We start from the raw sequence: 24,821 nt of genomic DNA, 5'->3' as shown, positions 1-24,821 counted from the left end.
TACTACCATCATTCCCTTTAATGTTTCTCCTCGTGACTACAACGAATGCCAAGTTTCTTCTTTATACGCAAAGGAAAAAGCATCTTCTTTCCACTTCCGTTTTCTTTCCCCTCCCCCATCCCCAATCCACCTTCTCATTCTTTCTTTGCGTCTTTAACTAACGTCAGTTAAAATCGTTTCGTCCAAAGTCCGTCGTTCCATCGTACGTTTCAACGTCAAAAGATGATTTCTTTTCTTACTACGTACTTGAGTAATATTAATAGACGTAAGCAAAAACAAAACAAAAATACAAACGAAAAGAATATCAATTAGTTGTAGAAATATCTGAAATAATTGAATTATCAATATTCTCGTCCAAACAGAATCGTTTAAGTTTTAGAATAAGTTTTATTGAAATGTATGACTCTGCAAAAAAGATTAGTCACATGTATTGACGCGTGAACTAAATGATCAAGGTAAAAAATTAGAATTTATTGTAATGTTTATATTTTTTAACAAGTCATAATAAAATTTTTAGTTGCCGATGAAGTCCCCCCAGTAAGGGACGAAACGTACAACTAGTTCAAAATAAATTGTTCATCAGATTTATTAAACGTCTATAATTCCCTTTGAAACTTATATATTAATCTGAAATCATTTTTGTTTAGAAATTTTAACATAAAATTTAACATTTTTGTCATTTTTATTAAATTTTACGTTTAAAATTTATGCTTTTTCTTTATTTAACAATAATCCGAGATCGTTTTCGACAAAACAAATATTATATCTGCTGGACTTATCGGATATTCTTTTTTAATCTAAACGAAGACAGCAGAATTTTTCACTAGTTTTCCTTTTATCTCTGTCTCTCGTTCTATCTTTAAAAGAATTCTATTCTATTTCTTCCGATTGTTAGGTACTTTTCTAAAAACCGATAAGCTCTTCGAGAGTCGTTTATTTAGCTTTCGTCACGTAAGTAGAAAAGTACGAGTATGAGCATACACTTTGGATGATATAAACACATACTATTCAATACTTTGCTAAAAGTTACACAAATTATTTCATGATTATTTTTCTTGTTTTTTCAAAAATCTAATAGATTATGTTATACCGATTAACTTAAAATAAACGATTTGTCATATCGTTCAATTAGATATTAACACATTTTAAAAAGAGTTTAACTATTATTGTTTTCTTTTTTTTTTGTTTGTTTTTTTTTTTAATAAACATTTTCAACATCTTTTTATATATATTCATAATGTTTCCTTGTCGTGCAAAATTTATACGCATCCAATTTATCGGCAATAAACCTTTTTTCCATTGAAATATATTTGACAATTTTTGGTAAAAAAAAAAAAAGAGAAAAAAATAATCCACGGGGGGCAAATATTCAATCAGGAAGGTGAAAAATTAATTGACAGAATGTCCGGTACGTGTCAATCCATCGTTGAAAATAGAAACGATATTTTGTTACGATCAGAGATTTAATTTGAACGAAAAATACTCATTCTTTGATAAACAAAAGAAAACAAAAAAAATATAATAAAAACTGTAAAATATATTGCTCATTATTTTTATATTAATCTAACAAATCAATCATCGTTGCACCAACGATTCGATCAGATTTTATTATGTTAATTACAAATATCTAATTCCTCTGAATTGTCGTATTAATTTAACGACAAATAAATCACATACAAATTTTCAATTATATAATATTATAATTTCATTTATCGACATTATCAAACCGATAAATAATTCTCTTCAATTATTTTAAAACTCGTAACAAAAATCATCTTACAATATCATCGAAATATCGTATATCTTATAAACAAACGAAATGTATCTATAAACAAAATCATTCTAACTTCAATAACTTATCTTCAAAAATTGATCGTATTATTCTAACACCATAAACTATCATATACGACGTTTATACGATTTTCTATGAGGTTTCTCTCATAATAAATACCATGTAAAAGTTAAACCGATAGAATTTATGGAAATTGTTTTCCCCGTCTCAGCAAAAGTGTTGCACAATTGGTAAAAAGAGAAAGATGATAAAACGGATAAAGTAGAAAAGGGAAAAAGGAAGGGTTAAGGAGAGTGAGTTGGAAGGGATGGATATGGTATGATAAAGGAATAAAATATAGTGATGGGCAAGTATGGCAAATGTAAACGAGCTAGGTATTATCGACGTGGACGAAACTTTATTGTCGGTTCAACTTTATTTACGAGGGTCGTAACCAACGTTTCAGAACAATAAGGACGAATACGTTTAAGCACGATCAAGGACGAACGATCACCCATAACCCCAGCCCCTTTTACAACTCCTTACCCCACCGTACCCCCATCCCCTTGGCTGCATTTACTTCCGAATAAAATGAACAAACTTTTTGTAAAACAAGCAGTCATTGTGCATTCGTCTTATCTATCATTCTATCTCTCTTACTTCCCATTATCTTTCACTCATATACTTCATTACACTCATTTTTCTAACATCGTTAAAGAATTTCTATTGTTGTAGATGGGGGGGGGGGATGGCGAAGTGTGTGGGTGTGTGGGTGTAAGTGTTAGTCGGGTCAAACCCTGAAGCAAAAATCTCCCTTTGGTCAGATTTTCTTTTTCTTTTTTTTTTATCCCGACTAAGACGATTCAATCTTTATGGAAAAGGGGAGGGGGTTGAGTTTCTCGCGTCAAATAAAAAAGGGGATGAAAAACATAAAAAAAAAGAGAAGAGTAGAGGAGAAAAGAAAAGAAAAGGGAATGGAATAATAATAAGAGTATAAATACAACAACAACAACAGAAACTCTACGGCTATCGTGCCGACAAAAAAAGAAGAAGAAAAGAAAAGAAAAGAAAAAAAGGGGACGAAGTTTATCCCAATAGTAATATTTCTATTCCACCCTCTACTTTACTTTAACCCCCCTCTCTCTCTCCCCCCACATCTGTCCCCCTATCCCCCCCACCACTCTTCTTCACCACCTTCTCTCACTTATTCTTTACGAATCCGGAAACCGAGATTTCACTCTCCCTTTTTATTCCGGTTATTTCATATCTTTTTCTTCTTCTTTTCTTCTTCTTCTTATTCTTATTCTTCTTATTCTTTTTCTTTTTCTTTTTCTTTTACTACCACGATCATCCTCATTTTTGCTTTCAACCTGAGATAGGTACTGACATAATTTTTCTGAGATAGTACCCAGGTCCTTTCCTTCGAATTTTCTTTTTTTTTCTTTCTTTTCTTTCTTTTTTTCTTCCAACAAACCATGGTGGTGGCTATCTCGTAGTTAATCTTTTCTCTTTTTATTTCTTTCTTTCTTTATTTATTTATTTATTTATTTATATCTTTATTTTTGTTCTTTTATATTTATTTATTTTTTTCTTTTCTGCGGTGAAAGGAAAATAAAAAATAAAAAGGGGCATTGTATCGTAAGTCGTGGTGTAGTATCATTTAGATTTTATATTACATTATGTATATAACTTATTTTTTCTTCTCTTATCATATTCCTCGTTATTATTTTATTAGATTGTTAGTCGAGACGAAAATAGAAAGAAAATAGGGAAGGGAAGGGGGGTGACAAATTTGTAAACGTTTGTCAGAAACAATCGGAATTCTACGTTCTACTATTTTAAACACCATGGAAACGTTTTGATATAAACAATTTTTCGTATAACAATGATCCTAATCAAATGCTCGATAAAAATTGTTCGTACGAAAGAAAAATTCGAATCCAAACAAAAAGGAAAAATAAAAATAAAAATAAAAATACAAATAAAAAAAAAACAAGAATAAAACGAGAAGTCACGTTCACGTGGATTCTATCCGATCTATCCAATCTTTTTTCACGGTGTCAGAACTTTTCCTCGAATTCGTCACGTTTCCATAGGTCGAACGAGAAAGATATAAAGAAAGGACAGTAAAGAACGATGAACAAGATGACGAAACGTATAACTTGTAAAGGAAGGAAGGAAAGAAGAAAAAATAGAAGAAGAAGAAGGAAGAAAAAAAAAAATGATTTTGTTAGGATGCTACGAGAGAAAAATCGTAAAATGTTAGGATACGTGTTTCACGTTGCTCGCATAACTTCGACGATATATTCGATTCGTTGGAAAAGGTAAAAATCTTAGGAAAAGGGAAGATTGGATATAAGAACACGTAATAAGAAACGAAATCTTCGGAAGCTACTTCGTCGTCCATCGACATACAGGGACGGACCTTTAAGACTTTTTTTCTTTTTCTTTCAACCCCTCAGTCCCCTCTTTTTCACCACTCTCCCGACGCAGAAAAAAAAAAGAAAAAAACAAAGTGGGGGAAGAAAGAAAACGAAAAGAAGAGAAGGATGATGGTGGTGGTGACGGTAGCAGTAGTTGGTGGTGATGGTGGTGCTGGTGGTGGTGGGGGATGGTTGAAAAGGTGGAACGAGGGAGGAAGGGGTATGGGAAGAGAAATACGAAAGGACTCTCTTTGCGACTTTTATCGGAAAGTGATATCGGCGAGACCGCAGGCATGGCACTTTCGAAGAACGACTAACAAGTCGGGAAGGTTATGTTCGTATGGTATGGGCAACTCTTCGAAGAAAATGGCTCGGAGGTAAGATCGAAAGGAGTGGTAAAAGAAGAAGAAGAAGAAGAAGAAGAAGAAAGAGAGAAAAAAAAAATTCGAGTGAGAAGAGTGGAAGAAGAAAAACAAGAAGGAAGAGATAGAAAAAGAAAGAAAGAAAGAAGGAATACTGTAGAAAAATAAAAGAAAAGTGTGGAATGGATAAGGGGGATGGGGGGGGAAGGAAGAAAAGGAAGAAGTCGAAGTACTCGAAGAAGAAGAAGAAGAAGAAAAATGTCGAGAAGAATAAGGGTAGATAGTTTGAAGAATACCTCCCGATTCATCTGGAAGACTTTTCGAGTGTAGAGAAAAGAATGAACGAGTGTGAAAGAGAGAGAGAGAGAGAGAAAAAGAAATTGTCCAATGACGTCGTCATAGTACTCGAGTTTTTCACACTATTTCTCTTCTCTTCTTTAGTTTGAAGCCTTGTCCGTTGTCTTCGTCGTCATAGTCGTCACCGTTGTCGTCACCGTTGTCGACTCTCGTCATCATCGGCACGGTGGTCGAGGAGAACCAAATTGTGCGGGCCAGCCACTGAATTCAACGACATGGAAAAGCCATTCTTCCATGAAAAGAACTCCAAATCGTTCCGTCACTGGCACTACCAACCACCAATCCCATCCCCCAACTCCTCCCCTTAACTCGTACAAACCAAGCAAGCAACCAACCAACCAACTACCAAATGCGTACGACTGATGTAATTCGCATGCAAAGACCCGCATCGTCGAGCAACTGTTCTTTTTATTTATACACTCTTTCAATTTTTTTCCGACGTTGATTTTATTTTTCTCTCGAGATAAGATTATGAATCTTATTTTTAAAATATATAATTCATATCTTGCACACAATTATGAAATTGGTTTTATAAGTCCAAATTAAACAAAAAAAAAATGAGTTTATCAATTATTTCACATCACCATATTATTTTCAACTAAATATAATTCAATGTAATTTTCACGATGTATTGTCAAAAAAGAATCGTTAGATAGTGTTTGTTATTTCAATATTATATAGAATCCGTTTGATAGTAAAGCTAGTAACCTACCCTCAGTAAAAACAATAAATCACTCCTAGAAATAGCAATAAAAAAAGCTACTATAACATGACAAAGTCCTAGTAAAAAGAGGAAGATAGAATTCGTTTGATATTCAAATATGAAATATCTCGAAACAAGGTGTATATGCTTAGACCACTTTCACAATTATATGTATCGATTACTTTTATCTATCATTTAGTTAAAACAAAATAGAAGAGAAACAAATAACTATTACATTTGTTCTGAGATTCTAAATACTATTTATTTAAAATATTTATATTTTTATGAAATAAATTGTGAAACAAAAGAGATGATCTTGCGCAATGCGTCGATAGGCTTTTAGGCAAACCGGCATCCTTTGCGGTTTAGCATCGCAGCCGATGCACTCGAGGTAAGTATATACCGGGTTCGAACTTGGGAGCTTGTTTCGTTAGAATGAAAGAGAAAGGGAGAACCTGGCAAAGACTGGATAGCAAAGTAGTAGTAACATCAGCAACACCAGTAGCAATAGCAACACCAACAGCAACAGCAACGATAGCAACAGTAGTAACAGTAGTAGTAACAGCAGCAGCAGCACCAACCGGCAAAGCAATAAACCTCCTTTGCTCTGTGCCAGCAGCACGGACCACTATCCGTTATTACGAAATACTTTACGTATCTCCTCGACGTTTTTATTACCGAGCCGCAAAACCCGACGAGGGCATAGGAAAACTCTCTCTCTCTCTCTCTCTTTCTCTCTCTCTTTCTCTTTTTCTGTTTGTCTATCTCACTCTCTTTCTCTGTATCTAGTATCGTACCAATGATACAGGAAGGTAGACGACTACTGGGCTCCTGTCGATACCCTAGAAAAAAGATTGCTAACACAAACGCGTTACCAGTTCGATATTTTTTTTTTTAGATCATTCAGAATTTTTTATTTTTTATACGTGTGTTTATTCGGTTTTGTTTCTTTCTATTTTGTAACGTGAAATTTCTTAGACAATGGTAATGATATGAATATGTTGATACGATGTGATAAGTGATGATGGGGGTATCAATTTTTTAATTAATTTAATTAAATATATTATAATATATAATATAAGTTATATAAGATATATCTGGACAATACGAAATGTCTGAAAATTCAAAAAATAATTCATATAATATATATATAAATTATTTCACATCATTGTTACATCTAAATATTTCTTACTTTATTACCGAGGAAACACACACACATACACAAAGAGAAAGAGAGAGAGAGAAAGATAGATCCCACAGAAATAAACATTCTATTTATTACGAATGTATATTTTGTATAGGAAACCTTTGAAAAGTCATATAAATAACATTCAATAAAAGAACTTTCATATAGCGGACAATGAACTCAGTTGACTGTTTGATTTCGAAGAGGATGGTACATCATACCTATACTCCGTGTTTCAAGATTATAATATACATTTCTATCGATTAATTATTAATCAATTAAGGTAAATCGAATGCAGTATTGTACTCTATTAATATTTTCAATTGTTTAAATTACCATATAGATTTGTATATGTAACGTTTTTGATTATTGATTACTTTAAAATTGAAACAAATTTTGTTTGAATTTATTGTGTTATATCGATTGATTATTAAATATTTCGAATGCATCACCGAAATAATCGCAAAATGCTTATACGTAATCATGTGTATGTGTATGTATCTGTGTGTGTGTGTGTTGTTATATAATATATAGATATTTCGTACAAGCCAAATTGCAAATATTTACCTAAGTGTACCTATTCGCAATAGCTTACGTATCCATTCGAGATTAAGAAAAGAGAAGGGTAGTAGGAATAAAGGGGTGGATAAGAGAGGAGGAAGATAAGCAAAACGGAAGAAAGATTTGTCGAAGGCATATACAATATTCATAATCGTACGGTGTTATAATGTTTGCCTGGTATATACCAAAAGCTATAACCTATGTATGCATAGACACATGCATGCATGCATGCATGCATGCATATACGTTGATATAAAAAAAAAATGGGAAGGGAGAAGTTCTTTCAGGATTTTACATAAAGCAACCTGATGGGGTACGACTCGCGATAGTTTCAAAAAGGCCAAAGAATTTTTCGTGAACGTGGAGAACTTCAAAGTTGGTGGCAACATGGTGCAAACAAAAAAAAAAAAAAAAAAAAAAAGAAAAAAACATGGAAACGAAAAGAAACAAACAGAGAGTGAGAAAGAGAGAGAAAAAGGGTGAGTGTTAGAGAGAAGGGGGGTGGGCAAGTGGGTGGGGGGGGCAAGAGAGGAATGGGAAATATTATGACTCGAAGCAGCAGGGGATTGTAATGGATCGTTGCAAAGGACGCACGAGAGTCCAGTCGGCGTTTCCACTTTATAAATCACCACCTGTACTTACGACCTGAAAAATCGGCTCAGAGGGACTAAAATGGTCCTGAAGGGATGGAGATTTTTAAAAGGATTTCAAACGGGGGTGGGTTCTACGTTACTCGAGACTAAAATCTTCTACTCTTTCTTCTTCTTTTTCTTTTACTTTTTTCATCCCATCGTATTGAATTCATTTTTATTTATGCGATAATAATATAAAAATAAATAAGGAGACCAAAAAAAAAAACATAGAATGAACAACGGTTGTTAAGTATTAAGTACGAAGAAAAAAAAATAGAGAGAGAGAAATTAATAAAATAATTAATATTAATTAATTTAATTAAAATAAAATTAAATTAAAATAATTAATTAATTAAATTTATATATTATTTTTTTGTTTTTTTTTTTTAAGAAAAACGTTTTCACGTAAATACACACACACATACACACACACACACGTATAAATTGTGTTTTTATAAAGATACGTTTTCATAGACGTTTTCATAGACGTTTTCAAGAACTATGCAGTAGTATTTTTCAGAAAGGAAAGTAAAAAAAAAAAAGAAAGATCTTTCACCGAGTGGAAACGTCGGCCATTATTCGAAAGGAGCTTTTAAGACGGAGCTTTACCTTTACATGATTAAGAAGTCCGGTCTCTCTTTGGGTGGCTCTTACTTAGCTCAAAGTTTCCTACCAGACTTTAAAGCGTTTAATCTTCCTTCGAGCGCGAATGTTCTCTTATGCTAGAGCTTGCACCGCCATCGTTGCACGGACGTTGATGCATCATGCATTCCCTTGGGTAAGAGAGAGAGAGAGAGAGAGAGAGCGTTGCTTTTTACTCTCTTTTTTTCTTTTTTTTTTCTGTTTTTCCCCGTCTCCTAGTTTCAAATTTCAAAAAAGCAAAAATATCGAAAGAAATTGCAAAAACATCGAGATAAAAATTTATCAATTATTTTTAAATCTTTATTAATCACGTACCGTATTTTTATTATTATTATTAACTGATAATATTATTATACATATGTTTAAATATATTAGTAAAAAGATATATAATATATATAACAATGATAAATATGAAAAATAATGAAAAACAATTTTGTTTGTATGGACATCGATATTACTATCGTATACAATCGAATTGATAATGAAATAATCAAGGAAAATTAGAATGCGTCGCGGTTTGCGATGTAATTAGGGGTGGTACCGCAATAGGATTCAAATACGATCTCAAACGTTGACGAGTAAGTTCCTTTTGGTATTTCGCTCACGTATCGTAGTCTATTAGTTAATTATCTGACATAACAGGCCGACATAGCTTATCTTGATAGAACGAATCGCGTTGGTTTAGCTTTACTAACGCTACAATCAGCTATTTCGATAAGGGTAACACAAGAGTTGAGATGTATACGTACACATAGAGATGAATTGATTGGTGAAGAGAAATTTAGAGGGAAAATACATGGGAAGGGGGAGGGATAAGGTGGGGATACGAATAGTAAGAGTGGGGGGGAAGGGGTTTAAAATGAAATAGACAATTGCAGATGTTTCGGTTCGCTAGCAGAATTCGACAAATGCGGTTCGTTGACAAACAATGATCGGAGACAACAAATTCGTGGTGCATACGTGCGTACGTGCATGCGTACGTGCGTGCCTACCTACCTGCTTGGTTACTTGATTGGTTGGTTGGTTGCCTGTCTGCTTTGGTTCGTATCTACCGGGAGAAACATTATCACAGAAATACCATAGCTGATTAGTTTACGTAAAGCCTCTATGAGAATACCGATAGTTGGATGGTATGCCTTTGTGTATTTGGCTTACATAGATTTTATAGCCGAATTATCAATAATTTCTTCCTAACGATAACTAATCGTGGATACCACGGATTGTAATTAGAACAATACTCTCGTGAAATTTGTACGATTATTGCTATTAGAACGTTAATGGGAACTTGTTATTACCTATAGGTGGTGATCTAATAAATACTTGGATATTATGATTCGTGATCACAATTGTAATTGATATAATTTTTGTAGTAAAATATAAAGAACACTTAGATAGACATATTTTATCTTGGAAAAAGATTCATTCTTTTTTTTTTTTTTTTCTAAGCCTAATGAAAGAAACCTTTCTATTCTCTGGTTAGTTTTCGTATTAGTTAACTAAAACATTTCAACGCGAATGAATTTGTCTTAGGGTTGTTTTCGTTGAAGAAAGAAATCCGACAGTTGTGAGGAACGGTGGATGGTTACTAGAGCTTTTTTTTCTTCTTCTTCTTTTTTTTTTTCTCTTCTCGTTTTTCTTTTTCTCTTTTACTTTTCTTCTCATAGTCGAAGAAGAAAAAGGGAAAAGAAATGACCGTGGGTAATATCGTAGAAAAGGAATTGCGGTAATGTTGTCAGTATCTTTTCTTTCTTCAAATCTTTCATTGTTCTTTCTAAAGAAACTCTTAGAAAATTATCGAAGCGTTTCGTTTCGTTTCGTTTCGTTAGTTCGTTTAATTATAAAAAGCAGATAAGTCTTTATCAAAGATCGTACGACACATTAACATAAAGTTAGATTCGATATCTCTTTTCTCTTAAACTGTGAAGAAGTTCATTTAAATCCCTTAGAAATATATATCTCTTTGGAAAATAATACAATATCGATTAACTTTCTTTACAACGAAAAGAAAATCACTATCGTGGAATTTAGTTACGTTTTAACTTTGCCAAGAATAATGATTGACCTCGTCGAACTAAATTCTCTTTATGCGGGTCGGTAATTCGAATCTTTTGAAGAAATTTCTTTTCCTTTTCCGTTCTTTAATTTGGAACTTGAAAACTCGATGAATGTGATCTAAGGATCGTACAAATTCAGCAACGGAGAAGAAGGCACTGCGCCAATTTCCCAACCGGAATTGGTAATGTTGCTACATTAGCAACAAGTTAATCTTCCGAGCGTGATCGGTTCAAGTTTAATTTAAACGGAACCAAAATACGTGCTATTATCCTTGTTATCGTTAGGTCACTTTAATAAAAATTAAAAATTTACGTTTGAATTAGAGATTGAAGGATTTAATATAACAAAGGTGATAAAAAAGTGTCTTTCGAATTATTTAAAAAATTACATCAAATTATAAAGTAATCTAATAATTTCTTATACCTTATTCACACACACATACACACATAAAATTATCTATCGAGTAACATTTATATAAATCATGAAAAATTATATACAATTTTTCAAATGATATCTTCATTTTATTATTATCAACATTACGTAATTTCGTATTATTAAATATTTTCTTAAAAATTTGTAAAATTAATTCAAGATAAAGTATCTTCAAATATTTTCCAACCCCTTTCATTCAACTACTCTTGTTACACTTTCCTAATTCCTCAAAATCATTAAGAAAATGTGCTATTATCCTTTAGTCGAATAATAATTTCATTTCAACGATATGAAATATTTGAAAAGAACATATATTAGGTATTCAGTATTATACCTATATCTATTGTTAGGGTGTTAGGAAGATATGGAAAAGGGTTAGGTAAGTGAAGAGAAAGGGAACTCGACGCACCATAAATATAGATAGTCCATAGTACCAGAGGCGGTGGTACCCCCTGATAAGGGTTGTATAAGAGAGAGCGTAGATAACGACCGACTCCGAGTAATTGAGGCTGAAGCCGAATTAGTTAGAAACAGCAAACGTATTAGTTCGTAACGGGAATCGGTTGTTGGTTCCTTCGTCGAACGGTTAAGCGATAATATCGACGAAATACGATAATATACCCATATGAAAACTACCCTAGGAAACTCCCTAGAAATTTACATTTTACCTTTAGAAAGTTTATGTGTTTGTGTAAGAGTGTGTGAGAGAGTGAGAGAGAGAGAAAGTACTCTATTTAAATCTTTTATTCAAACTAAGAACTAAACTTACATTAGATATATTATAAGGGAGTTAGGGGTGGGGGAGGGTGGGGGGTATATTATAAAACTTAAAATAAGTTTTCCAAAGTAACATTAAAGATACTCGTTGTCAGTTATTTTCTAAAGGATAAAACAAATGAGCCGGGTACCAATAGTAATGAGAGAATTAAGGATTCCCTTCCTTTAACTGAAAGTTTACATTTGAAGCCATTCGCTCGTTTACATTGTTCTCGATATTCAATTACAATCGTAATCGCGTGAAGGAAGTTAAAGAAACTTTTAATGGTTTGCGATGGCGCACGGTGTTCCGTCAAAGCTTCAGTTACGATCGGCAATTGAATTTTCCTGCGGTGTCGACCCATCTATGGAGACCCCATTTTCTCTCTCTCTCTCTCTCTCTCTCTCTCTCTCTTTCTATATGTGCGTATGAATATATATATATTTGATAGTTCAGAACCTCCATTTTCATAATAAATAAAATCAGAAACGTTTTAACGTGTTAAATTGAAAATATAAAAAAAGAAACTGAAGACCCCTTGTGTGTGTGATCAAACAAAATAATAATAGTTTTTTTTATTTAAGAGCGAATATATTTATAGATTTATATCCGAATAGTTTTATTTATGTAAAAGAATAAAATTTGCAGATATAAACGTTAAACCTGTCTACAAGTTGTACGTTAAAAAATTTCAATACCATTTTCGAAAAGCTATTCAGCATTTCTCGTAATCAATCCGATAATACACCTATCCAATTGTTGAGAAACAAAGAACTTTCCCCTTCCCCCTTTTCCCCCCTTCTCCCGAGAGATCAATCAGCAAGTACGTTAACAAGAACTCATAAAAAAACATTTCAATCGAGCCAAATCTTTATTTATTTATACGTTAATCCAATAAAACGCGAATCAATTCGGGTACATTGAAAATGCGTCAGCTTTATTTAACGAATTTGGAAACTGTTCTCGTATACCCGTGACAACAAAAGTCATGTTATTTGTTAAAAAGAAACTACCTGTCGTTTTTCGGACTTACTTTCTTTTTTTTTTTTTCGTTGTCACTTTTCTTTATTTTTTTAACCCATCGAAACTCGTTAATCGTTACGATCTAATAAATATTGACGAATTAAAAATTTCTAAATATGTGTGTGTGTGTGCGTGTGGTTTCGAAAGAAATGGAAAAAAGAAAAATGAAAATAAAAGCACTGAAAAAAGTCGAGTAGGGGTTTGATCATCGGTTGAATGGCAATGTTAACACGTTCGACAAAGATAGACAATGTGCATGTACCTATGTATTAGTTATACATATAGATATATATAGGTATATAGTACCTGTGTTTATTTCAGCTCGCGTTGACAGGTGTGGCGCCGCCGCGCGGCTATTGATTGGTGCCCAGTATCCCCACCATTACTGGTTCACACTCACATCGATTCCCCTTTTCGTATTTCCCTTCCGTACTCAGTGCTTCGCCGCAATCCTCCACATTCTCCGTGCCCTTCACCCTCTTTCACTCCCACCACCACCACCACCACCACTACTATCCTATTTCTACTCTTCCATCCCTTCATCTCTCTCTCTCTCTCTCTCTTTTTCTTTCTTTGTTCAATCATTTTCTTCCAACTATTCCAACGTCGTCATTCCGATCTTTCCTTCTATCTCCATTTCCTTCCTATTTTCTTTCATTTTCTTTTTTGTTTTTTCGTTTCTCCCCCGTTTCTTTTTCCTTCTTCTTTTACGTTGTTGTTTTTGTTGTTGTTTCTTTTTCTTTTTTTTCTTCTTCTTCTTTCTTTATTGCTGATACAAGTGACACACACATACAGTTGATCTTTTAATTATTTTATTTTATATTTATTTCTTTTCTTTTTTTTTATAGTGAAATTTACATGCGTGTCCAGTTTTCATTTTTTCGTTTCACGTATGATTATTCATGATTTATTAGTATGATAAATTACAGGCTACGTTTTATTTTTAATGGTTTAAGTGATTTAATACATTGTGTTTTTGTTTCTTAGAAATCATTTGGTTTGTATTCGAAATTACTTATAGATTGTTTTATCGTTCGTATCTTAATATTATAATTAATGTAATTTATGAATTAATATATCTAGGAAAAAAATATATTGACCAATCTTTGGTGTTAAATATTGGGGTAGTAAAGGACGAAGAAGGGATCGGAATTTGTTTTTTTTTTTTCGTTTGATATCTTACAATTCAATTGAACGTTGAATATTTCGAAGCATCGTACGTTAAATAATTTTCATTTTAATTTGGGAGATATTCACGAACAACGACCAACACATATCTCACTCTCATTTGCTTCGTTAATTTTCTGTCTGTCTATCTGTCTGTTTTTCTTTTGTATTTGACGTAGATCGAATGGATCAAGAGAACTTTAGAGATCTTTCGGATTTCATCTCGTTATTCGAGGAATTTTAATAGAACACGTTTGATTGTAATGACGGTATATAGAATGTATTCCAAGAATGTTGTAAAATGCATGATAGACAGTACTATTAATCGTACATTTATGCTCGATAGAAATATTTAATAAATTATCCTTTATATATAACATTAAAAAGAAAAATTTAAAAATTATTCGACTGTCGTGCGTAAAGAATTTCTAATAACTTTAACACATCAAACGTTGCATATTTCAAATTTTCAATTAAAAAATTCGATGCTAGATGTTTATTATTTGGAATTTTATCTCACTCTTAGCGACAGAATTTTAATAATATAAATATTATTTTATAATATATTATATATCTCTTATAAAAATGATTTTTTATTTATTAATATATTATTACTATTTAAAGCAAAAATAAATTAATCGTTGGGTGCATTCAATCGAGAAAAACTAAAAAGAAAAAAAAAACCAAAAAGGAAATCATAACTCTCTCGCTACTTCTATTCGTTTAAATTTTCTTTCTTTTTTTTACGACAGTTTGTTTTCATAACGATAAATATTATTTGTAAATATATTATCCAAAAATGATTATATTTATTATTTAAACCGGTAGCGCATAAATTGTAATATCCATTCAATTGAAAACAAATCGCTAAAAAAATAACTTTTATAAATGAATAATAAATAAAATCTCGATATATAAGTTTATCGATTAACTCGTAGATATATATATATATAATATGTTCATCTTTATATTAAGTGTATATTTAGTGAATCAAGGTAGACCGTCTGTAATAGATAACTTATCGATCCCTTCTAATACTCGAATACGCAGCCATTGTTCATGGAAGTTGTAGACTCTAGGATGATATAATTTAAATATAGATTTTATCGAATAAGGGTAGACTGTACATCATGCGAACGTGGTTTAAACAGTTACCCTTATATCTTCCTTAGATATATTTACAGTTTATTATAGTTCAAACTGATTTCTCAATCATAACGTTTAATATCGTATTATTATCAATCGAGAAAATTTCTTCTAAATTTCATTTTAATATAACAGTATCTTTTTACGTAATCTTAATTCATTAAAACTCACATTTATAGAATTTTCAATCACTTTAAAAATAAGAATACATCGAAAGTTTTCTATTGACAAAAAATTAGTTCATTAAATTATTGAATATGTTAATATAATCTGATCTTTGTACATCAACTTTCATAATTATGACATTGTAAAAATATAAGACAGATTTTTAAGAATTACTATCAAACATAGTGATCAATCTATGTCTATTAACTGTCATGAATATCAGAATATTTTTAAATGTGGTAAATAATTATTAACGTAATATTTATATATTCAATCAATCTATATCATCTATAAAATATTATCTTAATTATATCAGCAATAATGTTCATTTTCATTCAAAAAATGAAATGTTAATTTTAATCTTGAAATAATTAAATAAATTTTGAAAAGGGGTAACGTTGCATTTTTTAAATTCAGTTTGAAAAATAGCCCTTCCGTTAATTATCGTCAAAATAATTTCGTTTTATTATTATAAGAAAAGGAGAATAATTAAAATTCTTTATTAGATAATATATATGTATTCCGTTGAACGTCTATGTAGACGTAAACTTTGTTCGTTGAAATACAATTGAAAGAGAAAATTGAGAAAGAAAAGAAGAAAAGAAAAAAAAGGATACTATGGTAGTCGAGAGAATAGGGCAATAATATCGCATAACGTTCAACGCGAAAATTTTTCTCCTTTGGCTTCAACAAGGAAACATTTTTTCTAAAAAAGAAAAAAAGAAAAACCATAGAAAGAGGTAATAAGAAAAAGGAAAGTAAAAGAAGAAAATAGATAAAGGATAATGCGTCTGGTGTTACAATTTACTAAGTAGTTGGAAAAATAATTTCTATTTATAATTATATTTCCATTTTATTTGATCATTCGATATAATTATAAACGATCCTATCGGATAATTTAAAATAATTATTATTACAAAAAAAAATGTGTTAATTTAAATATAACAAAAATTGTTAATTATTATACTTCTTTTAGCTATTCCAAATTCAGCTACTCTTATTTGCACACGTTATCATTGCAAATTATGAATAAACTTATAAATAATGTATAACCATTATATTACGAATAATACGTGTGTGTGTTAATTGAACAAAATAAAACAAACTATACAAAATTATGTTAAATCAAAGGTAGGATAAGAAAAATTTTCTTGAACACTGTGAAGATTTACAAAGATCATTTCTTTTTTTTCTATCCCACAATTATAAACGCTATTAAAAATAATGTGTAAAATATATATATAAAATAAGAGAGAGTGGTGTGTGTGTGTTAATTGAACAAGAAAACAAAAATATATACAAAATTATGTTAAATCAAAGATAGGATAAGAAAAATTTTCTTGAACACTGTGAAGATTTACAAAGATCATTTCTTTGTTTTTCTATCCCACAATTATAAACGCTATTAAAAATAATGTGTAAAATATATATACAAAATAAGAGAGAGTGGTTTAATATAAAAAGAGATATTAAATATAATAAAATATTTTTAAAATAAAAAATCCATGTAATATATATTTACATGTACGTATAATATAAAGTAACCGTTTCAAAGCTTAATATCAGTACGTATTAGTACCTAACTATTAATGTCAAATGGCTTCAATCGAAATTACAGCAAACTCATGCAACATTGGTGATCTAGCAGACGTCGGATCGCATAGGTACATCGTATGTGGGCTATCGGTAAACGGACCGATATAACTAGACATCCGATACACAGCTAACGTTGACCTGAATCGTCATACTCGATTGATTTCCACGAAAGATGAGGATTCGACGTGTGTCATCTGATAAATGGCATGATATATTATCTTCTCTCCAAATTTTCACTCATTCTATTACATACTATTCATTCTATTACTAATTAAACAATACTAACACACAAGATATTTATTTTTATTCGTAATAACGCATATTAAGCTGTTAGAACTACAATAAGGTATATCAATTAACCAATATCAATATCGTTAAGATGTAACCATATGTATTATATTTTAATACTTTTCGAATAATTTTTATCATCATTTTTAATACGAATCAACAATTTACATATATTGATTTGTTATTTCAATATTTATTACCAAAGTGCATTTAAATTACTTTATTATCGAGCATACACATTTTCTACATTATCGAATGAATTTTATAAACAATATAATATATACGTTGATTAAACGAAATAATTGCTGGACGTTTATATATATATATATACTTATATTTTTTTGTTGTTCTCCTTATAAAGCAAAGCTGGTTAACAATACGTTTGTTAAACGCTTTCCGTGATTATAATATTTATTCGCAATATATCAACAATTTAAATAATTAAATATCGATATGAAACGATTGTTATATCGTATTGTATTTTTTTAAATTACAGGTGCAATCTTCGAACAGGGTACGGACGAGGTACAATCTGCATTCAAGTTCGCCATGTTTAATCACAACAAGAATACTACCATGAGAAAATTCGAATTGCAAGCTTTCGTCGACGTTATTAATACAGCGGATGCTTATAAACTTTCCCGTTTGAGTGAGTACCAAAATTCTACATACTTATAAACGAATATCTAACACAAGAGGGATTTAAAAAAACAAATAAAAAAAGAACAAAAGAAATTTAACAGTCAATTAATAATTCCTACGATTAAACAGAGATCCTTGATCCTTGAACGATTATCTAATATCATTTAAAATTGTAACGTTGAAAGTATACTCAAAAATTGATAATTACGAATAGAAGGAGAGAGAGAGAGAGAGAGAGAGAAAAAAAAAGAAACCAACCAACGTGCACGAAAAAAATTATTCGACACGTTAATAATTTATCTACTATTTTTCTTTTTAAATATAAAAAAAAAAAAGTCTTGTTCATTCGTATTTTTGTTCAGCACGAACGCACAAGCAGGTCTCTCTTTCTCTCAATACAAGCGAAGAAGACTCATTTTTGTGTCTCATCGTATACCGTGAAAATCGATTTCACCGTGTTTTGTTCCCGATATCAGGTAGGAAGAACCCAAGGGAATGTCAGAAATGCGCCAATGGCCGAGTTATCAACAATAGTCCAACGACGCGATGGTATGTGTCGGAAAAACGGCTACAACGCACAGCTATTGAGTCCTCCACGAATCTGTCCATTGCGAAATAAGCAATGTTTCCTTTCTCTCTCTTTCTCTCTCTTTCTCTCTTTCAATCCAACAGAGATTTTTATCATTATCAAAACTTTAGCAACGTTTACACTTTTACCACTAACAACAAAACTATGGTTCGTTACGTAAATGAGAATTTAATTGACGTATGTTCAAATAATCGTATTTGTTTCTTTTTTTTTTTTTTGTTTTTTTTTTTGAGAAATTATTTATCATGGGGGTTCGATTCATTAGATTCGTATTATGCATATGAATGTTTCATTATTTTCACGATAAAGGGATTATTTTATTTCNCATGGGGGTTCGATTCATTAGATTCGTATTATGCATATGAATGTTTCATTATTTTCACGATAAAGGGATTATTTTATTTCATCGTATAATCCTTGAACAATAAAACTTATTTGTTTCATTTATATATATATGATGTTAATAATAAATTATTATTGATAACAATGATACCTTTAACGGTATTAAACGTATTAATGTTGTAAAATTTATACGGGGCGGAGGGAGAGGGGGGGAAGTATTGATACTCGTAAAACTCGTTTAATAAGCATTGAAAAGAAATAATAGGATTGTCAATATGATCTAACATTTTATTAATAAAAAATTGAAAGGTTATTATTTTTTGTTTTCTTTTCAAAAGTAATTGAAACAAGCAATTTAGATTGCAAAAAAAAAGAAGAAGAAGAAAAAGACAAGTAAACCAAATTTGCAACAAAATTATTATTACCACGCTGTATTCGTTACCTCTATCGTATATAAACTTTCTTTCGAAACTTTAACTCTATTCGACGAACAATTTAAAAACAACAAAAAACACACACTCATTTTTTACTGACATATTTAGATATTGTAGAAAACAAAAATAAAATAGTTATATTAAAAAAAAATGATTAACGTGTAATTGTTACACGAGTATCGTACAATTTTCGTTTTTTAAACTTTTGTTCTTATAATATACCATACATACATACATCTACATATATATGTTTGAAATAAAACGTGGGGATTGTTACGTTAAGATAAATAAGATTTTATATAAATATAATCATTCTTGTTATATAATAGAAAGATAATAGTTAACGATCTGAGTATCGTTGGATCAAGGAAGGAAAGTAAATGGAACGACGATTGAATATAATGAGAGAGTGCATCTTTATCCATTCGGGTCTTACCCTTCAAACCTTTATCCCCTCCTCCTCTCCTCCCTCCTCCCTTCTAGCCCCCTACCCACCACCCCATCGTTTCCTTTCTGCGTATTCTCTCGAGCTTTTCCATATAACGAGGTCGTCACGAGATTGCCTCGTTCGTTGATTCGTTCGTTGATTCGTTCGTTCGTTCGTTCGTTCGTTTCTCTTCGCTAAAGCTGATAACTTTCACGATCATCTGTGTGTGTGTGTGTGTGTGTGTGTGTGTGTATACCTGTGTGCCCCATCTCTTTAGCAGTGTCTTTTATGAATAGGTGAGAAACGTCGATAACAATTTCAACGATGTAACTTCAAGGATTTCAGGTGTTATCTTTGATATCCGAATACACCCGGTCCTGAATTCTTTCTTTACGTTTTCCATTCGAACAAAAATATTTCCCCCTGTCCCCTCCCCCCCCCCTGTCAGAAAAAAGGGAATTTCAAAACGATACGATTTGATCAAACGATTATTTTCCACATTCGAATTGTATATTTTGATTATCATTATCGCGTAATATCCATTCGTTCGAAATAAACAAAAAACAAAAAAACAGCCGTGTACTTTCGTATAATTTTTATCTCCTTTTTTTTTCTATTTTTAATTTCGCAATGATAAAGAATAATATATATATATATAATAAAAAGGAAGGGGTAATTAATTATTAACTACCAGAGTGATCTGCGCGCGGATTAGATCGTATAGAATAATTATAATAAAATCATTCGATATTATAATATATAATATCGTGTATTATTAATTACAAAGTTAATCATTTCTGTACCGACATTTCGATAATTAATTTAAGATCTTATCAGAAAATTGAAACACAATTTCGGTATTAAAACGCGACAAAATATAAACTTAAACGATACTTTCGTTAAAATGTTATCGAAAACAAATACCTACTTTATCCTTTACATTATCTCGATCATTACTCTGATAATTCCAATCATCCTAATATAACAATAATAATAATAATCAATAGTATTACATGTGTGATAATAGATAAGGTTGAACTGTCTAAATCTGAAACATCTTGCTTGATCAACGTTATCAATTTCATCGAAAACGATTATATATCATTTGAGGGTATTATTATAGAACAATTTGATATCATATAGGATGACGATGATAACATCGATCGTAATGATAAGTAGTGGGGATATATAGATGTGCCAAGGAGGGTTGCTTGTATTTGTAACATTGGATAGATCCGTAAACGACATCCGTGAGTATTTGGGCCAAGTCCAACGGATATGGAGATCGTGGTACGCGTTACGGTACTTAGCAAAGCTGCGCTAATTGTATTAATGCTAGCTGTTCTCTCCCACCCCAATCCCTCTCTAGCCCCTTCTCACCCTTCCCTCCCCATCTCATCCCTTCCTTCACCCTTCCTTTACAACCCTCAAAGCCAGAGGCCACTACTGTTATAATCCCATAGCTGGTCGCGTTTACTACCTGCTAAATCTATTGTCGAAACGCGGTCTGCTTAAATTGCTTTCACCGGATGCTCAAACTAAACGACGGTTATCCTTCACATTGGCAAACTCATGGCTAAATCATTTTCCTTCAAATTTTCCAATTCTATTCGACTAACCTTTTTTCTTTTTTTTTTTTTTTTTTTTTTTTTTTATATTAAATAATGTTCATTGATTTTTATTTCAATGATATTGGATATATCATATGAGTGATATCATTTTATTTTATTTTATTTTAATGGTAATACGTTGATTTTGTGATTATCGTTTTGTTAATTATCTTTACGAACACCCTGTATATATAGAGAAGATTATTTTATTTTATTTTATATTTTTTCGTTTAACGAAGACAAATTTATTTCCACGATTTATACGACAATAAGGATACTTCGTATTATCGTTGCTAAACATTTGCCTACATTTTTTTCTATGATATCTGAGAAGAAGAAGAAGAAGAAGAAGAAGAAAAGAATTTGTCTATATTGTCATCTTAAACGTAACATATTATTTAGAAATACTCTTTTTGTTAATCTATTCGAATTCTCTTCTTTTAATATTGTCTTTTCGCGTAGAAAAAAAAAAAAAAGAAAAAATAGAGTAGAAAGAAAAAAGGAAGATGGAAAGAGAATGAGATAGTGGAGAAGAGAGAAAAGGTAGGAGGAGGAGGAGAAGGAGGAGGAGGGGTGGAGAAAAAAAAAGGAAAGACATAAAAAGCTGGGAGAATATATAGAAAGATAGAAAAAGATAGGTAAAGGGGTGAATGAGGTGCGGGGGGGGGGAGAGGGAGAGAATGAGACACGAGAATATTGTGGTGGAAGAAAGAAATGAGAGAAAAAGAAAGAAAGAAAGAAAGATAATGTGAGTATGTGTGAGAAAGAGAGAATGAAAGAGCAAAGTTAGAAAAAGGATGGTGAGAAGGACGAAGGACGAAGGGCGAAGTACGAAGGACGATGACTGGCGCTGGGAAAAGCGACGACTATGTGGAAGGGGGCAACGGGGGGGGAGTGGCGGGGGCCGAGTAAAACCGTGGAAAGGGGGTTATTCAGGGTAGAAAAAAGCTGGAAATACCCTCGGGAGCCCTCGGCAGATTTATGCCGGCCCTGGTTGGCTGGTTGGCTGGCTTGCTGGCAACCTGGCACCTCATATACATTCTTTCTCTATCTCTTTCTCTTTCTCTTTCTCTTTTGCAGTTTTCAGAAGTCGAGATTTCTGATAGGACTGGCCAAAGAAAGTTACCACCTAGCCAAAGGATCTTTTATCATTGGATATTAATAATACAAATACTTTGCGATCGAAATTTAAATGAATGTTGAGAGTATATTATTAAAAAATATTCTCTTTTTTTATTAATATCATACACACACATTTTATATTGTGTGATTTTGTTTGTATTTAAATCATTAAAAGATAGTTACAGTTCTTTTCTAACAATTATAATATCTATTAGATCAAATTTTATTATTTAACACAACGTATTTTGTTATAATTTTTTGAGAATAATTTTATATAAAAGATAATAGATATTTCGTAGAAAAAGTGTTGGGATACAATTTTTGTTCATTGTAATACGTATAAGCTTGAAAACTTGTGTCAAGTATGCGTAAACTCGATTCTATTTCATTATATTATTTTTCGTTATTTCATAAAAAGCATTTGTTTATAATATGTTTGGAAATATTTTCGGTATGAGATTAACTCCTCTTGTATTGATTTTAATCTTATGTGCTTATCTCTAACGAAGTTTATAGATTACAAAATTGTTCGACAAATTTTCAAACTTATTTTTATCAAATACAAAATATATTCTATACGAACAAATATTATGTTTCTACATTTTCGACATAGTTTTTCATATAGAATTATCTCCTGGCTCGTTTGTGTATCACTGATTATAAGACATCCTGTATAACTTTCTCGAAAGTACACTCGATATATATAAAATGAAAAGATTATTTGAGTACTCGTATCCCAACTTTGATGTTGTTAGTCTACTCTTACCCATTAAAATAAAGGAAATAAGTAAAATAAAAATACTAATACTAATAATAATAATAATAATAATAATAATAATCTTTGAATGTTTCCGCTCTTCTAGGCGGAAAAACAAGCGACAAGTCTTTACGCTTTCGATTTAAAACTTTCGAATTAGATTGCAACTCGTCGTTGGTTATTTTCTTTCTTTCTTTCTTTCTTTCTCGTGCCATTTAAAAGTTCACAAGTTACAGTTCCCTTAGACCTTCTTCTCTTTTCCTTCGGAAAACGTGAGAGAATGAGGGTGAGGGAGAAAAGAGATAGAACAAAAAGATAAACTGAAAACAGGACGAAACAATCCCACCTCCCCCTCCCCCACGAAAAAAAGAAAACAGAAAAGATATTAAATTAAATTATCAAACACACACACGAACAAAAATAATAATTATATTCGATCGATTTTCTTTCGAGATATTTTTCGATATTAAACTCGTCATTTTATTTCAATCATTCGTTAGAAAATATTTTTCCATTTCGTGGTGTTATATTATTCATAAATAAAACACGTATGAGAATAAAATATATTGTATCGATATGTACTAAGAATGCACAATATTCCTTCAATTGTGATCTAACATATACATGGAAAATGGAAAACGGATTAAATGTAAGAATCTATTCGACATTTCTTTCCCCCTTTCACCCTAGCCACCCCTCCCCAATCCTGTATGTCCTTTACATACTAAAGATGCATTGATACAAACTACGATATTAAATAATCGATCGGTTGTATTTGTTCGCATATATCTAACCTGATATTTTGTAATACCTGTAGCATGCACTACCGATCAAAAGTTTGCAATAACTAATATAAAAAATATATTCAGATGTATATTGAAAAAATGTAATTAGATTAATTTGTCAATCTTTCATGAATAAAATGTTTAACGTTAGATATTTTTTTTGTATTTTATATATATATATATCAAGTAAAACGAATATTTTTTTCTATTTTTACGAAAATCATTAAGTGATTTTTATTTCAGTGTTTACGTCAAAGTTTTGCCTGATTGAAAACAATATTTAATCCAGACAATGTGGATATACAATTCCCGTATTGCATAACAATTCCTTGCATTGACCGTAACGTACTACATATATACACATGTATGCATTTTTATGCACGCGTTTAACATACAATTGTTTAGAACACAATATGCTCGTTTTATTTAAGTATTCCACCCTACTACTATACTCGTATTTCCTATTTCTCTTTACGTATATTCTTTTTTTTTTGTCCCCCATTTTCCTATACATCGTCGACAACCCCTCTGGGAGTCTCGAAGTGGTTGAGAACAGGAATTACCCGAAAGGGATTTGGATAAACTATGGATCGTGTGTTAAATTGCCGAACGATCGTCACGTAAATCGTTTGACAAAAAGAAATAAATCAGATGATAGATAGGATAAGATTTTCTCAATTATCTGTCAACACTTTAACATCACAATTAGGATTTTATTATAAATTAAATATATTTGTTAACGAAACACTAAGTGAACATTTCTCAATGTACGAGTTTGTCAATCGTAATCAATCGATTTTATACAAACATTTTCGAAAAATTTAATAAATGTTCGATAATCGATTAT

The 24,821-nt window shown here is 31.4% G+C and overlaps 1 protein-coding gene across 3 annotated transcripts in view; it reads left to right on the top strand.

The window, feature by feature from the left end:
• LOC106786213 (glutamate receptor 1) overlaps positions 1 to 24,821 on the top strand; it is a 209,026-nt gene that overhangs the window by 104,903 nt on the left and 79,302 nt on the right. For all 3 annotated transcript variants that reach the window (XM_014747355.1, XM_014747353.1, XM_014747354.1), the window contains one exon: positions 17,763 to 17,915. In XM_014747355.1, coding sequence (XP_014602841.1) covers positions 17,763 to 17,915 — 153 coding nt within the window. The remainder of the gene's footprint in view (positions 1 to 17,762; positions 17,916 to 24,821) is intronic.

This window comes from Polistes canadensis, unplaced genomic scaffold (genome assembly GCF_001313835.1).
Source record: "Polistes canadensis isolate GaletaPanama2010 unplaced genomic scaffold, ASM131383v1 scaffold_68, whole genome shotgun sequence".
In the NCBI taxonomy this organism is placed as follows: domain Eukaryota; kingdom Metazoa; phylum Arthropoda; class Insecta; order Hymenoptera; family Vespidae; genus Polistes; species Polistes canadensis.
This window is presented reverse-complemented; position numbering and strand designations above follow the sequence as displayed.